At 42.1% G+C, this 17,990-nt stretch overlaps 1 protein-coding gene across 8 annotated transcripts in view; it reads left to right on the forward strand.

The window, feature by feature from the left end:
• LOC148333984 (protocadherin Fat 3-like) overlaps positions 1-6,847 on the forward strand; it is a 178,680-nt gene extending 171,833 nt beyond the window's left edge. For 5 of the 8 annotated variants that reach the window (XM_088300252.1, XM_088300256.1, XM_088300254.1 and 2 more), the window contains 2 exons: positions 732-767; positions 4,336-6,847. In XM_088300252.1, coding sequence (XP_088156378.1) covers positions 732-767; positions 4,336-4,955 — 656 coding nt within the window. In that variant the 3' untranslated portion in view covers positions 4,956-6,847. The remainder of the gene's footprint in view (positions 1-731; positions 768-4,335) is intronic. The other 3 variants (XM_088300255.1, XM_088300259.1, XM_088300260.1) reach the window with 1 other exon arrangement.
• The last annotated feature ends 11,143 nt before the right edge of the window (positions 6,848-17,990 follow it).

The raw sequence follows: 17,990 nt of genomic DNA on the forward strand, positions 1-17,990 counted from the left end.
AGAACCTCCTGAACTGGGATTTTTTCATTCATGTTAATGGAAAAGGTCTTTGTGTCCATTAGCTGGTTATGACGGTGACGCGAGTTCAAATAGTATCAACATTATTTTATTTTCTAATAGGTCATTCAAAAGAGTTAATTGATTTGCAATAAAAAAACAAAGACCAGGCGATTCACTTTAACATAACTTAAATACGCTTTAATGCAAGACTATATTTACCGCACCAAGCAAAAGTTTAAGGTAGCATTAGCGTTGCTGTTTTATCAGTTTTATAATAGAGTATTTCTAATAAGAATATTGCTCTGTCTTCTTCCAAGGGCAAACACTTATCAAATGTGGGAAACAAAAAGACGAGGATTGCCCTATTTGTGTTTGTCCGTCTGCTTGTGCGTTAGCGGGCAATGTTGTTGTTCAAAGAGGATGGTGCCATAAGTGAAGGCTCCGTCGTGACGGACAGTGAAAATAAATGACTTCATTTGCACCTTAATCCAGATTCGCACTGACATTTAATACCATCTTTCCTGGTCCATGCATCTCTTTACAAATATCATGCGCTTTTACCTGCCAGACGTATTGTTGTGAATTAAATCAGTAAAACAGCAAAGCTGATGATGGCTTAAGACATTTTGCACTGTATCACGCAACAAACTAGTCACCTGCGTACAAATGCTTCAAATCACCAGCGTACAAATGCTTCAAGCCTCTTGTATGTTCTTCTTCCATCTTGACAGTGTCAGTTATGGACCAAAGTCAAACCTACAACAGAGGTGAAAACACCAATCCGTCCATCTGCAAGGAGTAGACTTCAACTTCAGCTGTCCATTTGTTTTAGCCAAATGATGACTGCTGACAAAACACATTAGTATTTTAATGTTGTGCTATTAATCCAACTGTGACAACAGTTTCTTTGGGCCAAGATAAGATGACCTACTTCCCATAAAGTTTGTCGCAAGCATCTGACCTTTTTTCTCTCTCGGGCTACCATTAGGCCAACATTTCCATTTGATGAAAGTACAATCCTCAGCAATTGCTTCATGAATCATTGCCAGTAGCAAACTGACAGAAGTAGTTAGTATGCAATTTTGTGACTTTGGTGTGACCAAGAGGCCCTCCATCTTCACCCGCCTTTGTGTTGCGGAACCAATTAAGTGGCACAACACCCGAAAGTGTTATTCCCTTGTCCTGGAGACTTGATTGGCTAACCACCTGCACCTCACACAGACAGGAAGGGACTGTTTCAAATGAGTCTACTCCTTGTATCTTTTGTTCTATAAATACCCAGATGGTCTTTTGGCATTGATAAATTCATGCGACTGCTCTGAGCTCTGTCCCCATCTCCCAAAGCTTGTTGGCTTGGCAGCAGAGGACAATCACTCATTTGTCATCCTTCTTGCTATCTAACATCCTTCCTGCTTGTCCCCTTCCTTACCTTACTACATCGACTCTCATGCTGTTTTTGCTGTTGTCGCACCATTCCAGTCATTATGCAAGTTTGATGATGCCATAATCTCCATTCTCAATCCCTATGCAAGTTATATTCTGATTTGATGCATTTTATTGTTTTTGTCTTTTTTTTTTTCAAATCTTGCATCACAATTTGCCCAATTGTTCAATTGCATCAGCTCATGGCAGGTTGTCCTTTTGTTGGGAAAATTCTTTATGGAAAGGCTCATTCAGTTATGCATTGCAATTCAGACTTCTCAATATTTTCAATTTGTGCTTCACAATGCATAATAAACATAATATCATTATCATGTTCTATCCAACATTTCATCAAAAATTATTGAAAATTAAAACAAGGTATAAGACATCATTTAATTTGGCTTATTAGTATAGGTGCCAGGGTACAATAGCTGAAAATGGAATCATTTGAACAGTGTGCAACACGGTTTAGGACTGTGTAAACCTGTTTTTCAACCTGTATTTGAGCAAAGTGGCGGAAGTTCAAAATAATAGAGGAAATGTTTTGGGTAAAAATAGCTTGTGAGCAGTCTAGTATGCTGTATTTTTAACCACCAAGTTTGACAAACCGCCAAAAGCATATTGCTCGCCATGACAACCAGAGGCTGAGCAGCACTGTATTTCTTGACAGAGTAAACTAATCTCGTGGCTACAACATGAGGCAGTTACACTTCCCGTCACTTGCCGTATATGTTCTATATGGGGACTTGGTGTGCCTCAGTCCTTGCCCCCCCCCTTAAAAAAGATCAAAGTACAAATATATATGTCCGTTATCCAAACTGCACGTGTAATTAATTACGAGCATTCTGTGGCTAACCTAAAATGTTGAGAAACGCTGATGTGGACGTAATATCAAATGTCATGTTGAATATACTCCATTTCAGTTCCTCAAGTGGGTGCACAAAATCAAATCATCCCGATCCAGATACATTTTTTAAGTAGCTATGTAGTCTACTTAAAAAAAAAAAAAATCTAAGACCCAGATGACTTCATTTCATGCAGCCACTTGACAAACTAAAATGGAATGTTTTTTTTGTTTTTTTTTTAGTGTACGTTTCAAGCATGATTTTAACTCCTGTGGGTGTGTCTGCTAAAATAAGAACTTCTGTCTTTGAACCCAAAGACGGGGACTCGAGCACACCCCCAATTTTAATAACAGCGATCGTTCTTTAGATCAGCTGCCAATGAAACGTGTTAACTTAAAAGCCACAAGGAGACGCATGTTGTTTAAATAAAGCCGTAGCCATAACAAATAATCCTTTGAAGAGTCTGCATTAGCATTCCGAACCAGGAGTATCATTTGGGCCAGACTTCAGCAGAGTCTGTGTGTCAGATTGTCAATCAAGACCTTGAAAAGAGCCTCATCATTTGCGTGTCTGGGCTTCCTGCCAGACTGGAGAGATGAGCCTTAGGAATTAAGTGAAAATGCTCAACACAAAATCAGAGCGTAGCGCTCAAATTGTTACTTTCAAACTTGTCAAATGGTCTTAGATTTGAAACAGTTACTGATGGTTGCTTACAGCAATAGTAACATTTTAATCATCACCCCTATTTAGAAATCAGAATCAGAAATCAGAAAGCCCTTTATTGTCATTGTACTCTGTGTGCAACGAGATTAGAGAGCTCCCCTCTCCAGTACACCAATAATTTAATTAAATATATAAATTAAATGAATTAAGGATTAAATAATTGAATAGAAAATAAATAAAAACACATTAAGTTGCTGTTCTACATGGTAAGGGCAGTTGTTAGTTACAACCAAGACTCAAATTATTTTATTTTCTTGCCAAATAATGAGTGAGGTTTTTTGGGGGCGGGTTGACTTAAAAAAAAACTGCAAGATGATTTTGAGATGATAATGTTGTTTTGTTTTGTTTTTTTAGCATTTTGAATATTATATACTTTGGAAAATCCCAAATCTCATTGGACAGTTTTTGAGGAAACACAATTAGTTTTTTTTTACATTCTCGCATTCTGGTAATTTAATTATTTCTAGAACATTCAAATCAACTATTAATTTAGTACATTCACTGGCAGCGCTAGAATGGGATCATGGGGGCACAAAGAACATTCTCCATAAAGAACACGTAATGAATGTCTTCCAGCGTTTACTGAATAATTATTCGAGTTTGTTTTACGGACCCCTTGAGATACCCCAGACAAGGATAAAAGTCTAGCTCCACCTCTGCTCGTATTGAGAATTGTTCAAATATGGACCATTCAACTTTTGGGGGGGCAAAAGTGATGAACGTTTGTTTAGTTTTTCTTTGTTAGATAATATCCTGTCGATGTTACATCCTTACATTACATTACAAATGCGCATTCAGCAATATTGGAAATATTTACTTTCGGCAGGTTTGTGAATAATTTCATGTTAATTTAGAAACTATAATATACAGTATATTGGATTCTTGACTTCAGGCTCATTATATGCATTCAGAAGACACGCCAAAGTCAATAACCAGGCGTCCTGTTGTCAAACAATGAGTGATTAGACAACTGCCTCATCAATCAAGAGGATATTTCACCAAATCTTTCTCTGCTTGTCTAATGTGTCAAAGGGTTGAATGTGCATGTTAAGGAACATGGCTTTTGTGCGACCATTTCCATGAACCTGAGCATGCTGTGCTGCTGCCCTTGAACGGCTTCGTGTGTGCATGCCGCAGCAGTTATGGAACCTGGTGTTGTTTTGTTAAGTGCTTGTTGTGTTATCGACCTTCACCACTTGTTGCTGCCACTGCATGTATGTGACACACCTTATGCCTACCGAATGCGCGTGTACTGCAAAGCTTTAAATTGTGGCGAGGGGGATGTTAGCAGTGATAACCTTCACATTCCAGCTTGTCACTAACCATTTCCTCTTCTACTGTCCAGCATATCACTGGGACACATCGGACTGGATGCCAAGCACCAAACTGTCAGACATCGAAGAGGTGCCAGGCTACGAGGCCCCTCCTGGAGGCATTGCAGTGGGCACCGCGGCACGACATGGAGGAAGCACTCGTGAGTTAGAGTCAGACTACTATCTGGGGGGTTACGACGTTGACAGCGACTACCCACCTCCCCATGAGGAAGAATTCTTCAGCCAAGACCAATTGCCTCCTCCATTGCCCGTTGGAGAGGATTATGCAGAGCCCCTTACTGTGTTACCGGCCAACTTACCGGTTTCCAAGGAGAGCTCCTTGAGTTCCGGTGACACTGGACATCAGCATGGCAGGCCTCATTTCCACCCCAGTCAATACCTGCCCCCCCATCAGCTTCCAATAGGTGAGGCAGTGCATGGAGATTTCGGTACTTCGGCCTCAAAAAGCGGCGACAACGGTGACTCCGCGTCTCTAAATATACGTCTGTCGATTGGAGCATCATCGACGTCGGACGTTTCGGCCCCATGTGGGCTGGATGACTCAGAACATGGCAGCAACTTTGACAGTATGGATGAGCTGCGTCGAGGGGTAACCATCATCACTGAGTCGCAGCAACAAACAGAGGTGTGATTGATTGTACAGTGACATCTGACAGGAAGGATGCAGTGGTACGCAGAATGTCCTGTGGTAGGAATAAAAAACATGCTTCTGAAGAAGCGCCATTGAATAATTAAAATGATAACAACAAAAAGCATCATCCATTATATTTCGGCATTGTACCACATCCATTGAAAAAGTCATTCCATTTTTTTTTTCAATATGAAGAAGTGAAGTGCCCTTTTTGATTCAACAGGAAGTCATAAGTAATGTCCGAAGAATTGGCTAGAGAATGTGAATGAGAAGCAATTAATATTTCGACATGTTCTGGTGAATTTTGAAAAAACAGAAGGGTCAATAATGTAAGTGAAACGATTGTTTGAGTTCCTGCTGACTCACAGATGCCAAAGGAGTACTTCTTTCTAAAAAAAAAAAAAATAATAAATCCTACTACTTCCTTCCCATCTTTCCTTTTTGCACAATTTAAAGTGCTTGTACAGACTTTGTATAAAAAAAAAAAATAAAAAATAACCTGACTTGTAATCAGGTGGGTGGGCGGGCGTTTTTTCTACAAGACGTGTGTTTTATTTCATGTGGAATGTTCCCCCTTAAACCATGACAAGTATTGTATGAAAGCTAAGCGCTGCTGTTGTTGCTAATATACTCTCAGTTAGGACTTGTTCACGCTATGAGATTCAATTTTAAAACACAGTGTCATCATTTAGGAACAATAACATTTGAGTCAGTGTAACTTCACAAATGCCCAGACCACACACGATTACTTTTGACATCTTAGAGTTATAAATGTCCCAACAGTACAACCCAAATATACATTGGGTAAAATGAAATAGTCTGAGTTGTCCTCATATGCGACACAAAAGATAATGGAATATTTGCATTCAGAAAGAATTTTGAATAAAGTATGTTGTGGTAACTATGACAACAGTTTTTGGGCAAAACTTTGAATCGTGTAATGTATTCTATTGATTGAATGCAAGTCAAATTGACGTTCAACATTAACTGGAACAGCACTGCAAAGAGTATTGATGAGAAAACCAAACCGTTCAAATCGGTGAAATGCTCAGAAAAGAGATTTCAAATCAGGTTACGTGAGTATGTATGTTAGCAACCAGAGGCGCTCTCAGCTTCAGGAATTGTATTTCATCAAATGGTTTACTTTATGCTACGTAAGTGATGTGATGTTTTGTCAAGATATTTATGAGATGTTGTACTCCATTCATGAATCTTCGGTTGCAGTATTGATATCATTTGTACTGTTAAACACTAAAATATAAGGACTGTCCAAATGCTAAACTAAAATTGTTAATGAAACTTGTCATCAGGCTCGTGCTACATTCTCTTTTGAACTCTTGCTGACATAGAGTTCAGTTAAGCTTGCTACACATGTTGGCTTCGCTGCCTTTGAGCATTTCAGTTGTATGCCACCCACCCCACCCCACTCCAAACAGAAGTGTATTGCGGTCCAGGTATTGACTGATCAAATCAGTCATTATGTTAATTTTTCTTTGTAAAAGATGTATGTTTGTGTTCAAATTGTTGTACAGTGTACATAGCTATGTTGTTATAAGGCAGATTTTATAGGTATGGAATTGTAGCTCCTGTTTTTATGAGAATGTGGGGAAAGTGGAGATTAATATCACTTATTTGTTCACTACCAGACTTGCATTGAATTAATTCCACATCAATGCAACGTTACAAATGAATAGTGTTTAAACCACACAATGTATCATAACAGATGAACAACTTTTGCATTTCAGTGACTTGAAATAATTTGAATGAGTTTCGTTTGTGATTTTTCAGGGCAGCATCAAAATATGTATGTTATCTGTACAAAACTTCTTGTTTTTATTTTTTATTTTGTATTCAGTGCAAAAAAAATAAAAATGTTCATGCTCATGATATCACCATCTTGTAATTCTGGGATTATTACCTCATGGCAGTTTGTTTTAGCAAGGTTTGGGACCCTGAGACTGTTGATCCAGTTCCGCACCACAAAATTGGTTTCTGCCAGCTCCATCCTCAGTTCAACTCAGTTACTAGACACGGTAGTCCTTTGCTTTAGAGCTTCCAAATGCATTTGAGAAACGCTTTATTGTGGTATTGTTAATATTAGAACAGCTTTTGACCATCCAATTCATTTAATTCATATCAGAAAAACTGCTTTGTAAAGTCCCCCCAGTCGATATTGGTCCATAAAATGACATTGTGATGCAAATCACACCCTCCTCCATTTATCAATGAAATGTAAGAAAAAGTTGTTAACCAAACTTTAATGGGAACTTTAATTACTTTTCTTTTTAATTTACCTAAAATAAATTGAATTTGTTGTGTATATAAATGAAGTTATTACATTTCCAGGATATTGGAGTTAATAATCAGGCCTTTTCCTTCAACTCCCAGGTACTGCAAAGGTCAAAGGCTTTTTTTTTCCCACCCAAGCAACACTGCAGAAATCTGAAATGTATTGTCTGTAACTATAGTTCATGCTTCTGTGACCTCTAAGCTAATTGTCTTTTGTCAGAATGCTGCAACACGTCTCAATGGACTCTCCAGATGGTCCAGAATGCTGCTGCTAAAATGAAGTTTTAACAAGAGAAAAGAACATATTTCTCTTCATCTTATTTGCAGTCCCAGCTTTACTGCACTGCCTCCATGGAAACAAAAGAACAAAGAATGGAGAGTCTTTTTTCTTATGACATAGGAGCATAAATGTTTCAGCTCATTAATCCGTTGTGGTTCATTATAATGTTGCTCACTGGGTCACAGTCAGAAATGTTTGACAAAGCTGGGGATACAATCTGCATCTGCAATTCTGTTTTTCATACGACAATGTTCCGCATTTTGATACAAAATATTTTCGTGGCTCGTCACTTGAGGTGAGCAGCCATTTTAAGTGATGTCTGGCGTAAAACATGTTCAACATATAGTCATGACAACAGATCCTGTACAAAAAAACCCTCACATCCGCTAAAAACCCCAAAACGAATCCATACACAATATATATCTTATCTTACAACCATGGTGTAATGCAACATGACATAATTTGAAAGACCACAGCGCAGACGTGATAAGGATCCGGGGTAAAAAGCTATAATACACCACCACTAGAGGCATTGAAATGAAATTGTAAGTCAAGGCTGGAGAGCCTTTAAAAAATTTTTAAAAAAGACCAAAAGAGTTCATTGTTGTTTTGCTGTCAGGCAGGCTGTTCCAGTCTGAAGCAAGGTCTTTCACCCAATTTGTATCTATTTTATGTAGAAAAGTGGATTGCTTGATGAAAGGGAATATGTGGTATTGAACGGCAAGCAGTCACTTAAACAGATGGGCTAATTTAAATGCCAATTGAAGTGGATACATTTATTTTAATTTGTCAGCATCTTGTTGTTGGATAACAGGGGCTATCGCAACCAAATTCTGCATTTTGTAAAACAGGCCCAAGGGCTTCCATCAGGTTCATGTGACTGCTTGAGCACAATGGCAGGAGACAAAACAATAGTAGAAATGTAACTATTTATATATATATATATATATAGCATAAATTTACATATTTGATCGCCATTAATTATGTTTTTCAATTACATTTTTTTTTTACGAAGCTTGAAACTAATATTTATTTGATTAAAATCTTAATGTGGGAAAAAAAGTATATTTCTACACAGACTGTTCTAATCCGTTTGTGTCCTTTGCCAAGCCAGTGTTTTGTACAATGCACATATAGGCACGAAATACCTACAGGGGACGTGCCTTTCATCTTCTTACACACACTCCCTTCCCACCCTTAAACATCTGCATGTTATGTCTGCCTTTTCTCTATATAAGCAGCAGAGCAGTCAAGTGCATCAAAGTCACACAACATTTACAGATTTTGGAACTAGGTCCAAATATAAGGCACCACGCATTATAAAGCGCCCCGTCACTTTTGGAAAAAATGGAGGACTTTTAAGTGCGCCTAATGCTCATGAAAATACCAGAACTGGGCACTTGACCCTTTTATTGCCGCAACCTAGGTACCATTCCGGCCTGGACCCTCCGGCCTTATTCATAAAAATAGTCATCCCTTGACCCCGTTCCATAGACCCCCTAATTTTTGTCATTTTCTCATTTCACTGAGTAGGTTGAGATGAACTTGTGGCCACCACGCGACCACATCACCCGCACAAGGGTTGGACTAAAATCCACCTCCGGCCTTGCCCTTTTTTAAAAATTTGTCACTTCCCCATCTCCAGCCTGTTAAATGGGCGTCTGGCCGGGCCGCAGAGCTGGACCTTCCCCGACTGGCCAGCTAAGGAAAATACGGTAATCAACAAATAATATTGGTAAACTTGAGTTAAATTGCCATAATACAATCAAAATCTTGGTTTGCTATTAATCCAATGCGTTCTGGCTTTTTCACAAATCACTTTCCTTTGCCACATTCAATACGCCTGCAACATTGACGTTCTCAAGGTGAGATTTGTGAAAATGTACTGTAAATGTTGTCTACAGTAATACTTGCCCGTGATTGTCGCAAAGGGCACCATTCTAGACTATTGACTGGGAGCAACAGTGCCGCGAGAATACAATACAGTAGAATAAAAAATATGGATCGAAGTAAATGCTGTCTGTAGGGTAGAAATAATAATTGCACCCCCGCCAACCTCCCTATGCATTTCATGTGCCCCCCTTAAGTCTGAGGTCTGGGTACAGGTCTGGTTGAACAGTTTATGGCGTTTTTAGTGTGTTGTACATCATAATAGATGCTGCCGCTGATTTTGTCATACTTGTCATTGTGTGATTTGGGAATTCTACTCACTGTTTAAAAAAAAAAAAAAGAATGGAAAAACAAAGCAGCAACATCACACACAATAGCAAACGTTAAAGCCACAACACATCAGACCACATCCAACAATATCATTCACCACTCTTGAAAGATGAAGCACACTCAAACCACCCGACAAGATATTGCAGTTTCTCAAGGAGAAATTGTGGTAGCACGCTTTGTTTTCTTTCTTTTACACATCCGGGACTGATTGTAGCTGCAAGAGCAATCTGTAGGCAAGGCATACTACCACCCTTCATGTGGAGGTCTTGTTTCAGTATTTCCTGGATCCTGACAGTAGAGTGCCCTTAACACCCTTCATTTTCCAAAGGAACACTTAACAAAATGAGGTACGCTTGGCACCCTAACAGCCTCTTGCCATTGCCTAACAGGGTTTCTGCAAAGGTCAATTGCCCTCATCAGTAATCTATAAAGCATGTCACATAAGCACTGATATACAGTAAACCCCCGGTTATCGCGGTTAATGGGGACCGAGACCACCCGCGAAAACTGAAAATCCGCGAAGTAGCGGCGCACCTTCAAAAAAAAATAAAAATAAAATAAATAAATAAATAAAATACTTATATATACTTCGCACCTATATATATATATATATATATATATATATATATATATATATATATAGGTGTGAAGTAGTGGCGCACCTTCAAAAATGCTTAAAAAAAAAAATATATATATATATATATATATACGGGTAGAGAGAGACAGAGTGAAATTCATGTTATAACAAAAAAAAAAATATTATTAAAACTTATTATTTTTTTATTCCCCAGCCATTATTTTTGTATTTATTCAATTACCTCTTTTTGTACTTATTTAATTTCTTCGACTTTTACCTGCTGGTACGCTGTCCGGTGTGCCCTGTGAAATGAAAGGTGGCATTTTTCATTTATTTATTTATTCATTTATTCATTCAGAACTGACAGCCTCGCGCTCCCCTCATGCCCGGGCGGAAGGTGTTCCTCTTCGTCTTAACTACCACGCACGCCGGCCCGTCTCCTCCGGAGCTCTCGCACGGTCCCGAACAAAACGAAATGTCGCCGCGCGAGTGCCCGGGCGGAAGTTGTTCCTCTTCGGCTTAACTGCCACGCACGCACGCCGGAGCTCTGGTACGGTCCGAACCGCGCGAAACGTCGCCCCCGATAGTGCCGGGCGGAACGTGCTCTTCTCCGTCCACTCTCTTCTTCGCCCACGCTCTTCTTCGGCGCACGCCGGCCGTCTAACCGCTCCAGCGCCCCGTCGTGCCGCTCGGCGAAACTACAATGCCCCCGAATAATTTTTAGACCCGCGAAGCACTGAACCCGCCAAAGGTGAACCGCGAAGTAGCGGGGTTTCACTGTATATATGTTCGTGCATGTGGCCAGGCCCAATGTTTAAACTGTCGACATTCACAGGTTAATGCCCCTGCCAGCATTTGCATTAAAGTATCTCGTTTCCCTTGCACATACACGATTAACATACATATACACACAAAGAAGGCTGTGGCCAAGGTTAATCACATGCACATTTCATTTCACCCTGACGTAAGTACAACATGCTCTGCTGCTAATGTGGTTAGAATGATTTATGGAGATCACGCATTGAATAATTCAATAGCAAGAACATTCTCATGAGCGTAAGTTAATATATATTCATATGGTTGCACACTTGTTTTCACCTAGATTTAGTGGATCTAACCTTGAGTATGTCTGTTCTCTGAGCTGATCAGGTGGTGATGAATGATAACCGTCAGGTCTGTGATTGAGATGCAGTACATGAACGTTTCGCAAAGCTAAAATGATTTAAAGGACGTGCGGTATACAGAGAAATGTTGTTTGGATGGGTCATTTTGTATCTGCTCTGTATGAATAAATGTGTGAGCGTGTTTGAGCATGTGTGCATGTCCGTGGCAGTGAAGGACAGGTGTTTTGTTTTTTTTAATCCCTCTGACAGTGATACTATTAGTATCCGCCACGGTAACAATCTGTACATACTTTCTGGTTGTCAATGGCCCCATTATGAACATGGGAAAGTTTGTCAGATAACGCCTGTTTTGCTGGTGAATGCTAATTGACCGGAGTCTTATAAAACTGACAAACTAAACACTAATGGAAGGTGATGGTCCATCACTGGAATCATCACTGACCATTTCAGTACAGACAGACCTTCTTAACCCATGACTGACAGACTACGGTTTCTCTGACAGAAATATGTACCGCGTCTTGTGTTTGTTTATACACAGGGTTGAGTACACCAAGCTTCGAGTGGAAAAACCTAAGCATATTGCTAACTGGTCTGGTGACCTGTTGCTGTGTTGGCTGCTAAATTCTGATTTGGTTGACAGTTAAACAGCTGTAAAAAAAGAAAGAATACACTCAAGAGATACGCCAACTTTCTTTCTACCAATTCTCCAAGTCTGCTCCTTTTTAGGTCCTCTCAGTGGATAAAGGAAGCTTGCTGCATATACCTTTTCATCCCACAGACAGCAATGACATTGTCCCATATTTTTTTTCATTTCACCAATCACCATGTTGTGTCCGTGTGTGTCTTTTTTTTTTTGTAACTTTATTTGTCAGAGTGTCTCTTGGGTTGCACCGGCATGAGACATAGTATCTTCACAACAACGCCAAAAAGTAGAAGATGAACGTCTGTTGGTCCTAAAATTGTGGCGAAGAACTGTAATTTAGCGATGAAGGATGTGTAATTAAAATAAGGATTTGGAGTGACGAAAACAGATTTGGTTAGCCTTTGATAATGAATTTACTGATGGGCCCTGTATTGTTGGTTCGTGAGTCTGGCCGAACTATATTGGCAGGAGGCGACAGGAGGGACGACACACACCGTGCAGTATTATTGCGTAACGTTTATTATTTGCCCCCAAGCCCACAGTACATACGTAAGGTTCCTACCTACATATGTCACCTAATACTACATCCCCCTTTCGAGGTTAAAGAATCTTTCTAGGGAAGATGCATATGCACTTATAGGCAAACACAACAACATGTATTATACCGAGTCAGTAAACAAACTCAAAACAGCATTCCAGTCATTAGCTGAGGAATGCCTTATAGCATATAAACACCTACACTCAAGATATGATATTAACTATCAAACATTCGTCAATGCACACCATTAATAACCCAAAAAAATAATCCACTCAAGGAAAACGGAAAGTCAATCACACATTCCTATATGTTCTATGAGGGATGGGGTAGACTGCCCAAACCCTCCAACTGAGTGTGAGGATTATTCTGCCTCATGCTCACTCAGCTCCTATAGCTATGTGCAAACAAAGTCTTTCAAGAATGTGGGAGGTGTCCTCACTCTTGTGGGAAACCGCCTCTCACACACCGGATTCTGCTGACCGCTTGGTTGTTGAAGAATGTCAGGTGTGCCAGGTGTACTCACCTCCTGACGATCAGCGTTTACCTGGGCCTCTGGCAAGTCTTTTGATGTCTCGGCTCCTCCAGAGGTCTGCGAGAGATGATGACGGTTCCTTCGCAGCCTACCGCCGGGTGTCTCGACAACATAGGACCTCGGTGTGCCCGCAGTAGACACAACTGTGCCACGTTCTTGCGTGTCCCTGACCCACACCTGATCTCCTGGTCGAAGGTGTGGCATATCACGCGCTCTGTGTCTGCGATCATAATTTTGACGCTGCATCTGTCGGTACCTCTGTTCTGTAGTCTTCAAATCCTCAATGTCCGCACATCTGGGATTAAGCTGAGATGAAATCACAGGAACAGGTGTCCTTATCCTCCTCCCCATGAGGAGTTCCGTGGGACTGTAGCCATTCGCCAAGGGAGCAGCACGGTAGGCCATAAGGGCAAGATACGGGTCTGCAGACTTTTTGAGAAGACCCTTTATGGTCCTCACCGCACGCTCAGCCTCACCATTACCCCGTGGAAAACGTGGGCTGGACGTCACATGCTTGAAACCCCATTCCGAGGCAAACTTGTTGAAGACCACAGAAGCAAACTGTGGCCCGTTGTCGGAGCGCACTTCTTCGGGAATTCCATGACGAGCAAGGATAGACTTGAAGTGCTCGATCACAGCCTCCGATGTAGTAGACGTCAGCCAAGCCACTTCGAAGAACCTTGAAAAATAGTCCACTACGACCAGATAATCTTTGTTATTTATCCGGAACAGATCAGCCCCGACCAAGGACCATGGCCTCGATGGGAACTCAGTAGGCATCATTGTTTCTCTGAGAGTCGTCCTCTCCTTGGCACACACATCACAGTCCGCAATCGTCCTGGACAGATCTGTACTGAGACCTGGCCACCACACAGACTGTTTCGCCCTCTCCCTGCATTTAGCAATCCCAAGGTGGCCCTCGTGAAGCTTGGACAGCACGTCTGCCCTAAGCGACGCTGGAATCACAATCCTGCAGCCATACAGCAGTAGTCCATCCTGAACTGTGAGCTCACCAGAAAACGGCAGATAGGGCTGGATTGTACGGTCCCCAGAAAATTTGTCCGGCCATCCCTCCAGGCAGAACTTCTTCAGCTGCAGGAGAATGGCATCGTTGTCTTGACTTTCTTGTATTTCCACCAGCCTCGATTCAGTAGCAGGAAGGTTCGCAATGACAGAATCAACATACAAGTTGACCTCTTCTTCTTGCAACCCGTCCGACGTGGCGCTGACAGGGGCCCGTGACAGCACATCCGCAGTTGCAATGTTCTTACCAGCTACATGAGAGATAGTATAAGAAAACCTCATCAATCTCATACGAAGACGCTGGATGCATGGCGGAAGCATCTCTAGACTCTTGGAGCCCAGCAGGGGAACTAGAGGCTTGTGGTCTGTCTCGATATGGAACTGCTTCCCTATGAGGAACTCTGAGAACCTCTCACAGGCCCATGTCGAAGCTAGTGCCTCTTTCTCGATCTGGGCGTATCGCTGTTCGGTGCTGCTGAGGGCTCTCGAAGCATACGCCACTGGCTTCCAACGAGAATCAGCTTGCTTCTGGAGAAGCACACTGCCCAACCCGAAGGAGGATGCATCAGCAGAGACCAGTGTTTCAGCATTTGGGTCATATAACGCCAGCCCAGGGGTCGACGTCAAGTCCGCTTTAATGCCATCAAATGCTTGCTGCTGTTGTGGTCCCCAGACCCACATGTTGGACTTCCTAAGCAGGTCTCTGAGAGGACGCGTCTTTTCCGCCAGGTGAGGTAGGAACTTTCCAAGATGATTAGTCATCCCTAGGAAACGTCTCACCTCGCTGATGTTGCTTGGTTCCTTCATAACTTTTACAGCACTCACTTTGTCAGGGTCTGCACTGACCCCCGATGAGTCGATAACTTGTCCCAAGAACTTTATTGTGTTCTTTGAGAACTCACACTTTTCATTCAGTGTGACGCCCGCGTCCTGTAGACGTAACAAAGTCCTCCTCAGTCTCTCATCATGCTCACACTGCGTTGCTCCCCAGATGAGCACATCATCCATTTGACATACAACTCCATCCAGGCCCTCCAAAATGCGCGACATACGCTTCTGGAAGTGTTCCGGTGCAGATGAGATTCCAAAACACAGACGGTTGTAACAGTAGCGTCCAAACGGAGTGATGAACGTAGTCAGCAAAGAAGACTCCTTGGATAGCGGTATCTGCCAGAAACCAGCATTGGCATCTAACTTTGAGAACACCTTAGCGCCTGCCAACTGACCTAAGGTGTGTTCGACTGAGGGAAGAGGGTGTTTTTCTCTCATGACAGATTTATTCAGTTCAGTGAGGTCTGTGCATATTCTCACTCTGCTCTTGCAAGTCCGCTTCGGCACCACCACCATTGGTGCACACCATTCCGTTGGTACCTCCACTTTAGAGATGACTCCTTGCGCCTCCATACGCTTCAGCTCCTCTTTAACTTTTGGCAGGAGTGGGAGAGAAATACGTCGGGGCGTCGAAAGAGAGAAAGGTTGTGCCCCAGGCTTCAGTACAATGTTGTACTCACCCTCCATTTTACCTAATCCACTGAAAAGCTTGGGAAACTCCTCCTTTATGGATTCCATGGAGACCAGGCTGATGTTCTCCAGTCGAGCGACCAGCTGCAGTTTCATCGCAGCCATCCCGCCCAGCAGTGGTGTGCTCAGCCCTTTCACAACATATATGTTCTCCTTGACGCAATTATTGTTCTTACTGAGTGTGGCTGTGAACATGCCCTTGACCTTTAGACGTGCGCCCCCTGGTCCCTTCAGAACTTTAAGAGGTCTCACCAGTCTTCTGAATTTACCACGGCTGTAAAGTGTTTCTGAAACAGCTGTAACATCCGCGCCAGTGTCAATCTTAAACACTGCACTGTAATTGTCCATGTTTATGTCTGTCATCCATGGACTGGTCATTTTATCGGCTGACAAGGAGCCAAGGAATGCAACTTCTGCCTCATCATCAGTCTCTATGACAGCATTCACTCCTGTTATTTTCTTCGTTCTGCACACTCTTGCATAATGCCCCCTTTTCTTGCAGTAATTACACATTGCTTCTCTAGCTGGGCATTGTTGCAGACTATGTCCTTTTGGATCACCGCATCGTTTGCATTGTGTCTGTCTGTCCTTCGGTGCTTTTTTAAATGTTCCTCCATGTTGTCGCGGCATTTGTTTCGGCCGCGCGCCTCCGCGGTGACGCGCGTGCACGCTGTCCAGCTGAGTGTTGGCGATGTCAACTTTAAAGTTAGACTTTAACACCTCCTGTTGCTTCTTTATTTGCTCACTTTGACGAGCTCTGGTAATTGCCTTCACCAGTGTTAATTCTGGGTCCAACTGCAGTTGTTCTGATAAACGTTTATCTCTCAAGCCGACAACAAATCTGTCTCTCACCATTTCGTCGTGAAGAGCCCCGTATCCGCAGTACTCCGCGAGACAATGTAGTGCCGTGTGAAAGCCATCAGCCGACTCCCCCTCTTCTTGTTGACGCAAATTAAACTTTGCCCTCTCGAAGATGACATTTCTGCGAGCCACAAAGTGGGTGTCCAACTTATTTTTGACTGTGACATAGTCACTCGCTTCCACGGCGCTCAGGTGGAGAGAAACTAGTATGTCCTCCGCTTCCTCCCCCATGGTGTAGATAAGCGTATTCACCTGATTCTCGTCTGCTTGCGCTTCCAGCCCGGACGCAATGCGAAACCGTTCAAAACGCTTTATCCATTTCGTCCAGTCTTCAGCCCTGAACGTAAATTTTTCAGGTGGAGAGACTTGAAACTGAGACATCTTGCCGTTACGCGGGCTCGCCCCCGCAGCCTGAACTGTCTCGTATGAAACGAAAACTCGCGTGTACGCGGGACACTCTCTCGGTAAAATTCAGCTCCAAAAAGACCCTCTTATCCCACTTCTGACACCATGTATTGTTGGTTCGTGAGTCTGGCCGAACTATATTGGCAGGAGGCGACAGGAGGGACGACACACACCGTGCAGTATTATTGCGTAACGTTTATTATTTGCCCCCAAGCCCACAGTACATACGTAAGGTTCCTACCTACATATGTCACCTAATACTACAGGCCCAACTCGGATCAACATGTTCCACATGTGTGTTTCCAATGTTGATTACATGGGTTGCCAAATGTAACTGCTACATCTCGCTCTCCACAGTCTTGTCAAAGTACATAATTTACAACGACGGGAATTTGCAGCACACTGTAGTGGCACTGAAAAGATCAAACATTATTTATTCACATCACCATGAGGAACAAAAACATCCCTGCAGTTGTGAGTCTCATTTACTTGGAAAACATTGTTACATATTAAAAAAAGACCACAGTAAACGGGCATTTATGGTCAAGGATTCAAATTATTTTCTTATGATCCAATTACTTTCATAGAACATCAGCAAGGTAAATTGATACTTGGATTTGACTCTTGAGTCATCATTCCTGGTTTCAGTAACGAATGACTTTGGAATCAGAATTGAATTGTTACTCCTTGTATAATTCAGAAATAAAGACATGTCATAGTAAAAAAAAAATAATAAAATAAAAAAAACTATACTTATTGAACCAGAACGAAAGTATGATGGTGCATTTTGGCTGTCGCATCTCCAGACAGAAAAAGTTTCATTTCAGACTAAAATGGCTTACTTTGATTAGGATCCTCCGATATACGCTGGCCAAAGGTAGCCTGGTTGGTTTTGCACCTATCGGTGCTGTAAATCCTTGATGGGTGGGACCAGCTTCCTCCTTTCGAGCTAGCTAGCTAGCTAGCTAGCGGGCTGTCGGCTCTCACGATCTGCCATGCTCTGCCATTCATTGCTGTCCCAG

This window comes from Idiotropiscis lumnitzeri, chromosome 7, assembly GCF_059441095.1.
Source record: "Idiotropiscis lumnitzeri isolate Australia: NSW breed Sydney's pygmy pipehorse chromosome 7, RoL_Ilum_1.0, whole genome shotgun sequence".
NCBI classification, from domain to species: Eukaryota; Metazoa; Chordata; class Actinopteri; order Syngnathiformes; family Syngnathidae; genus Idiotropiscis; species Idiotropiscis lumnitzeri.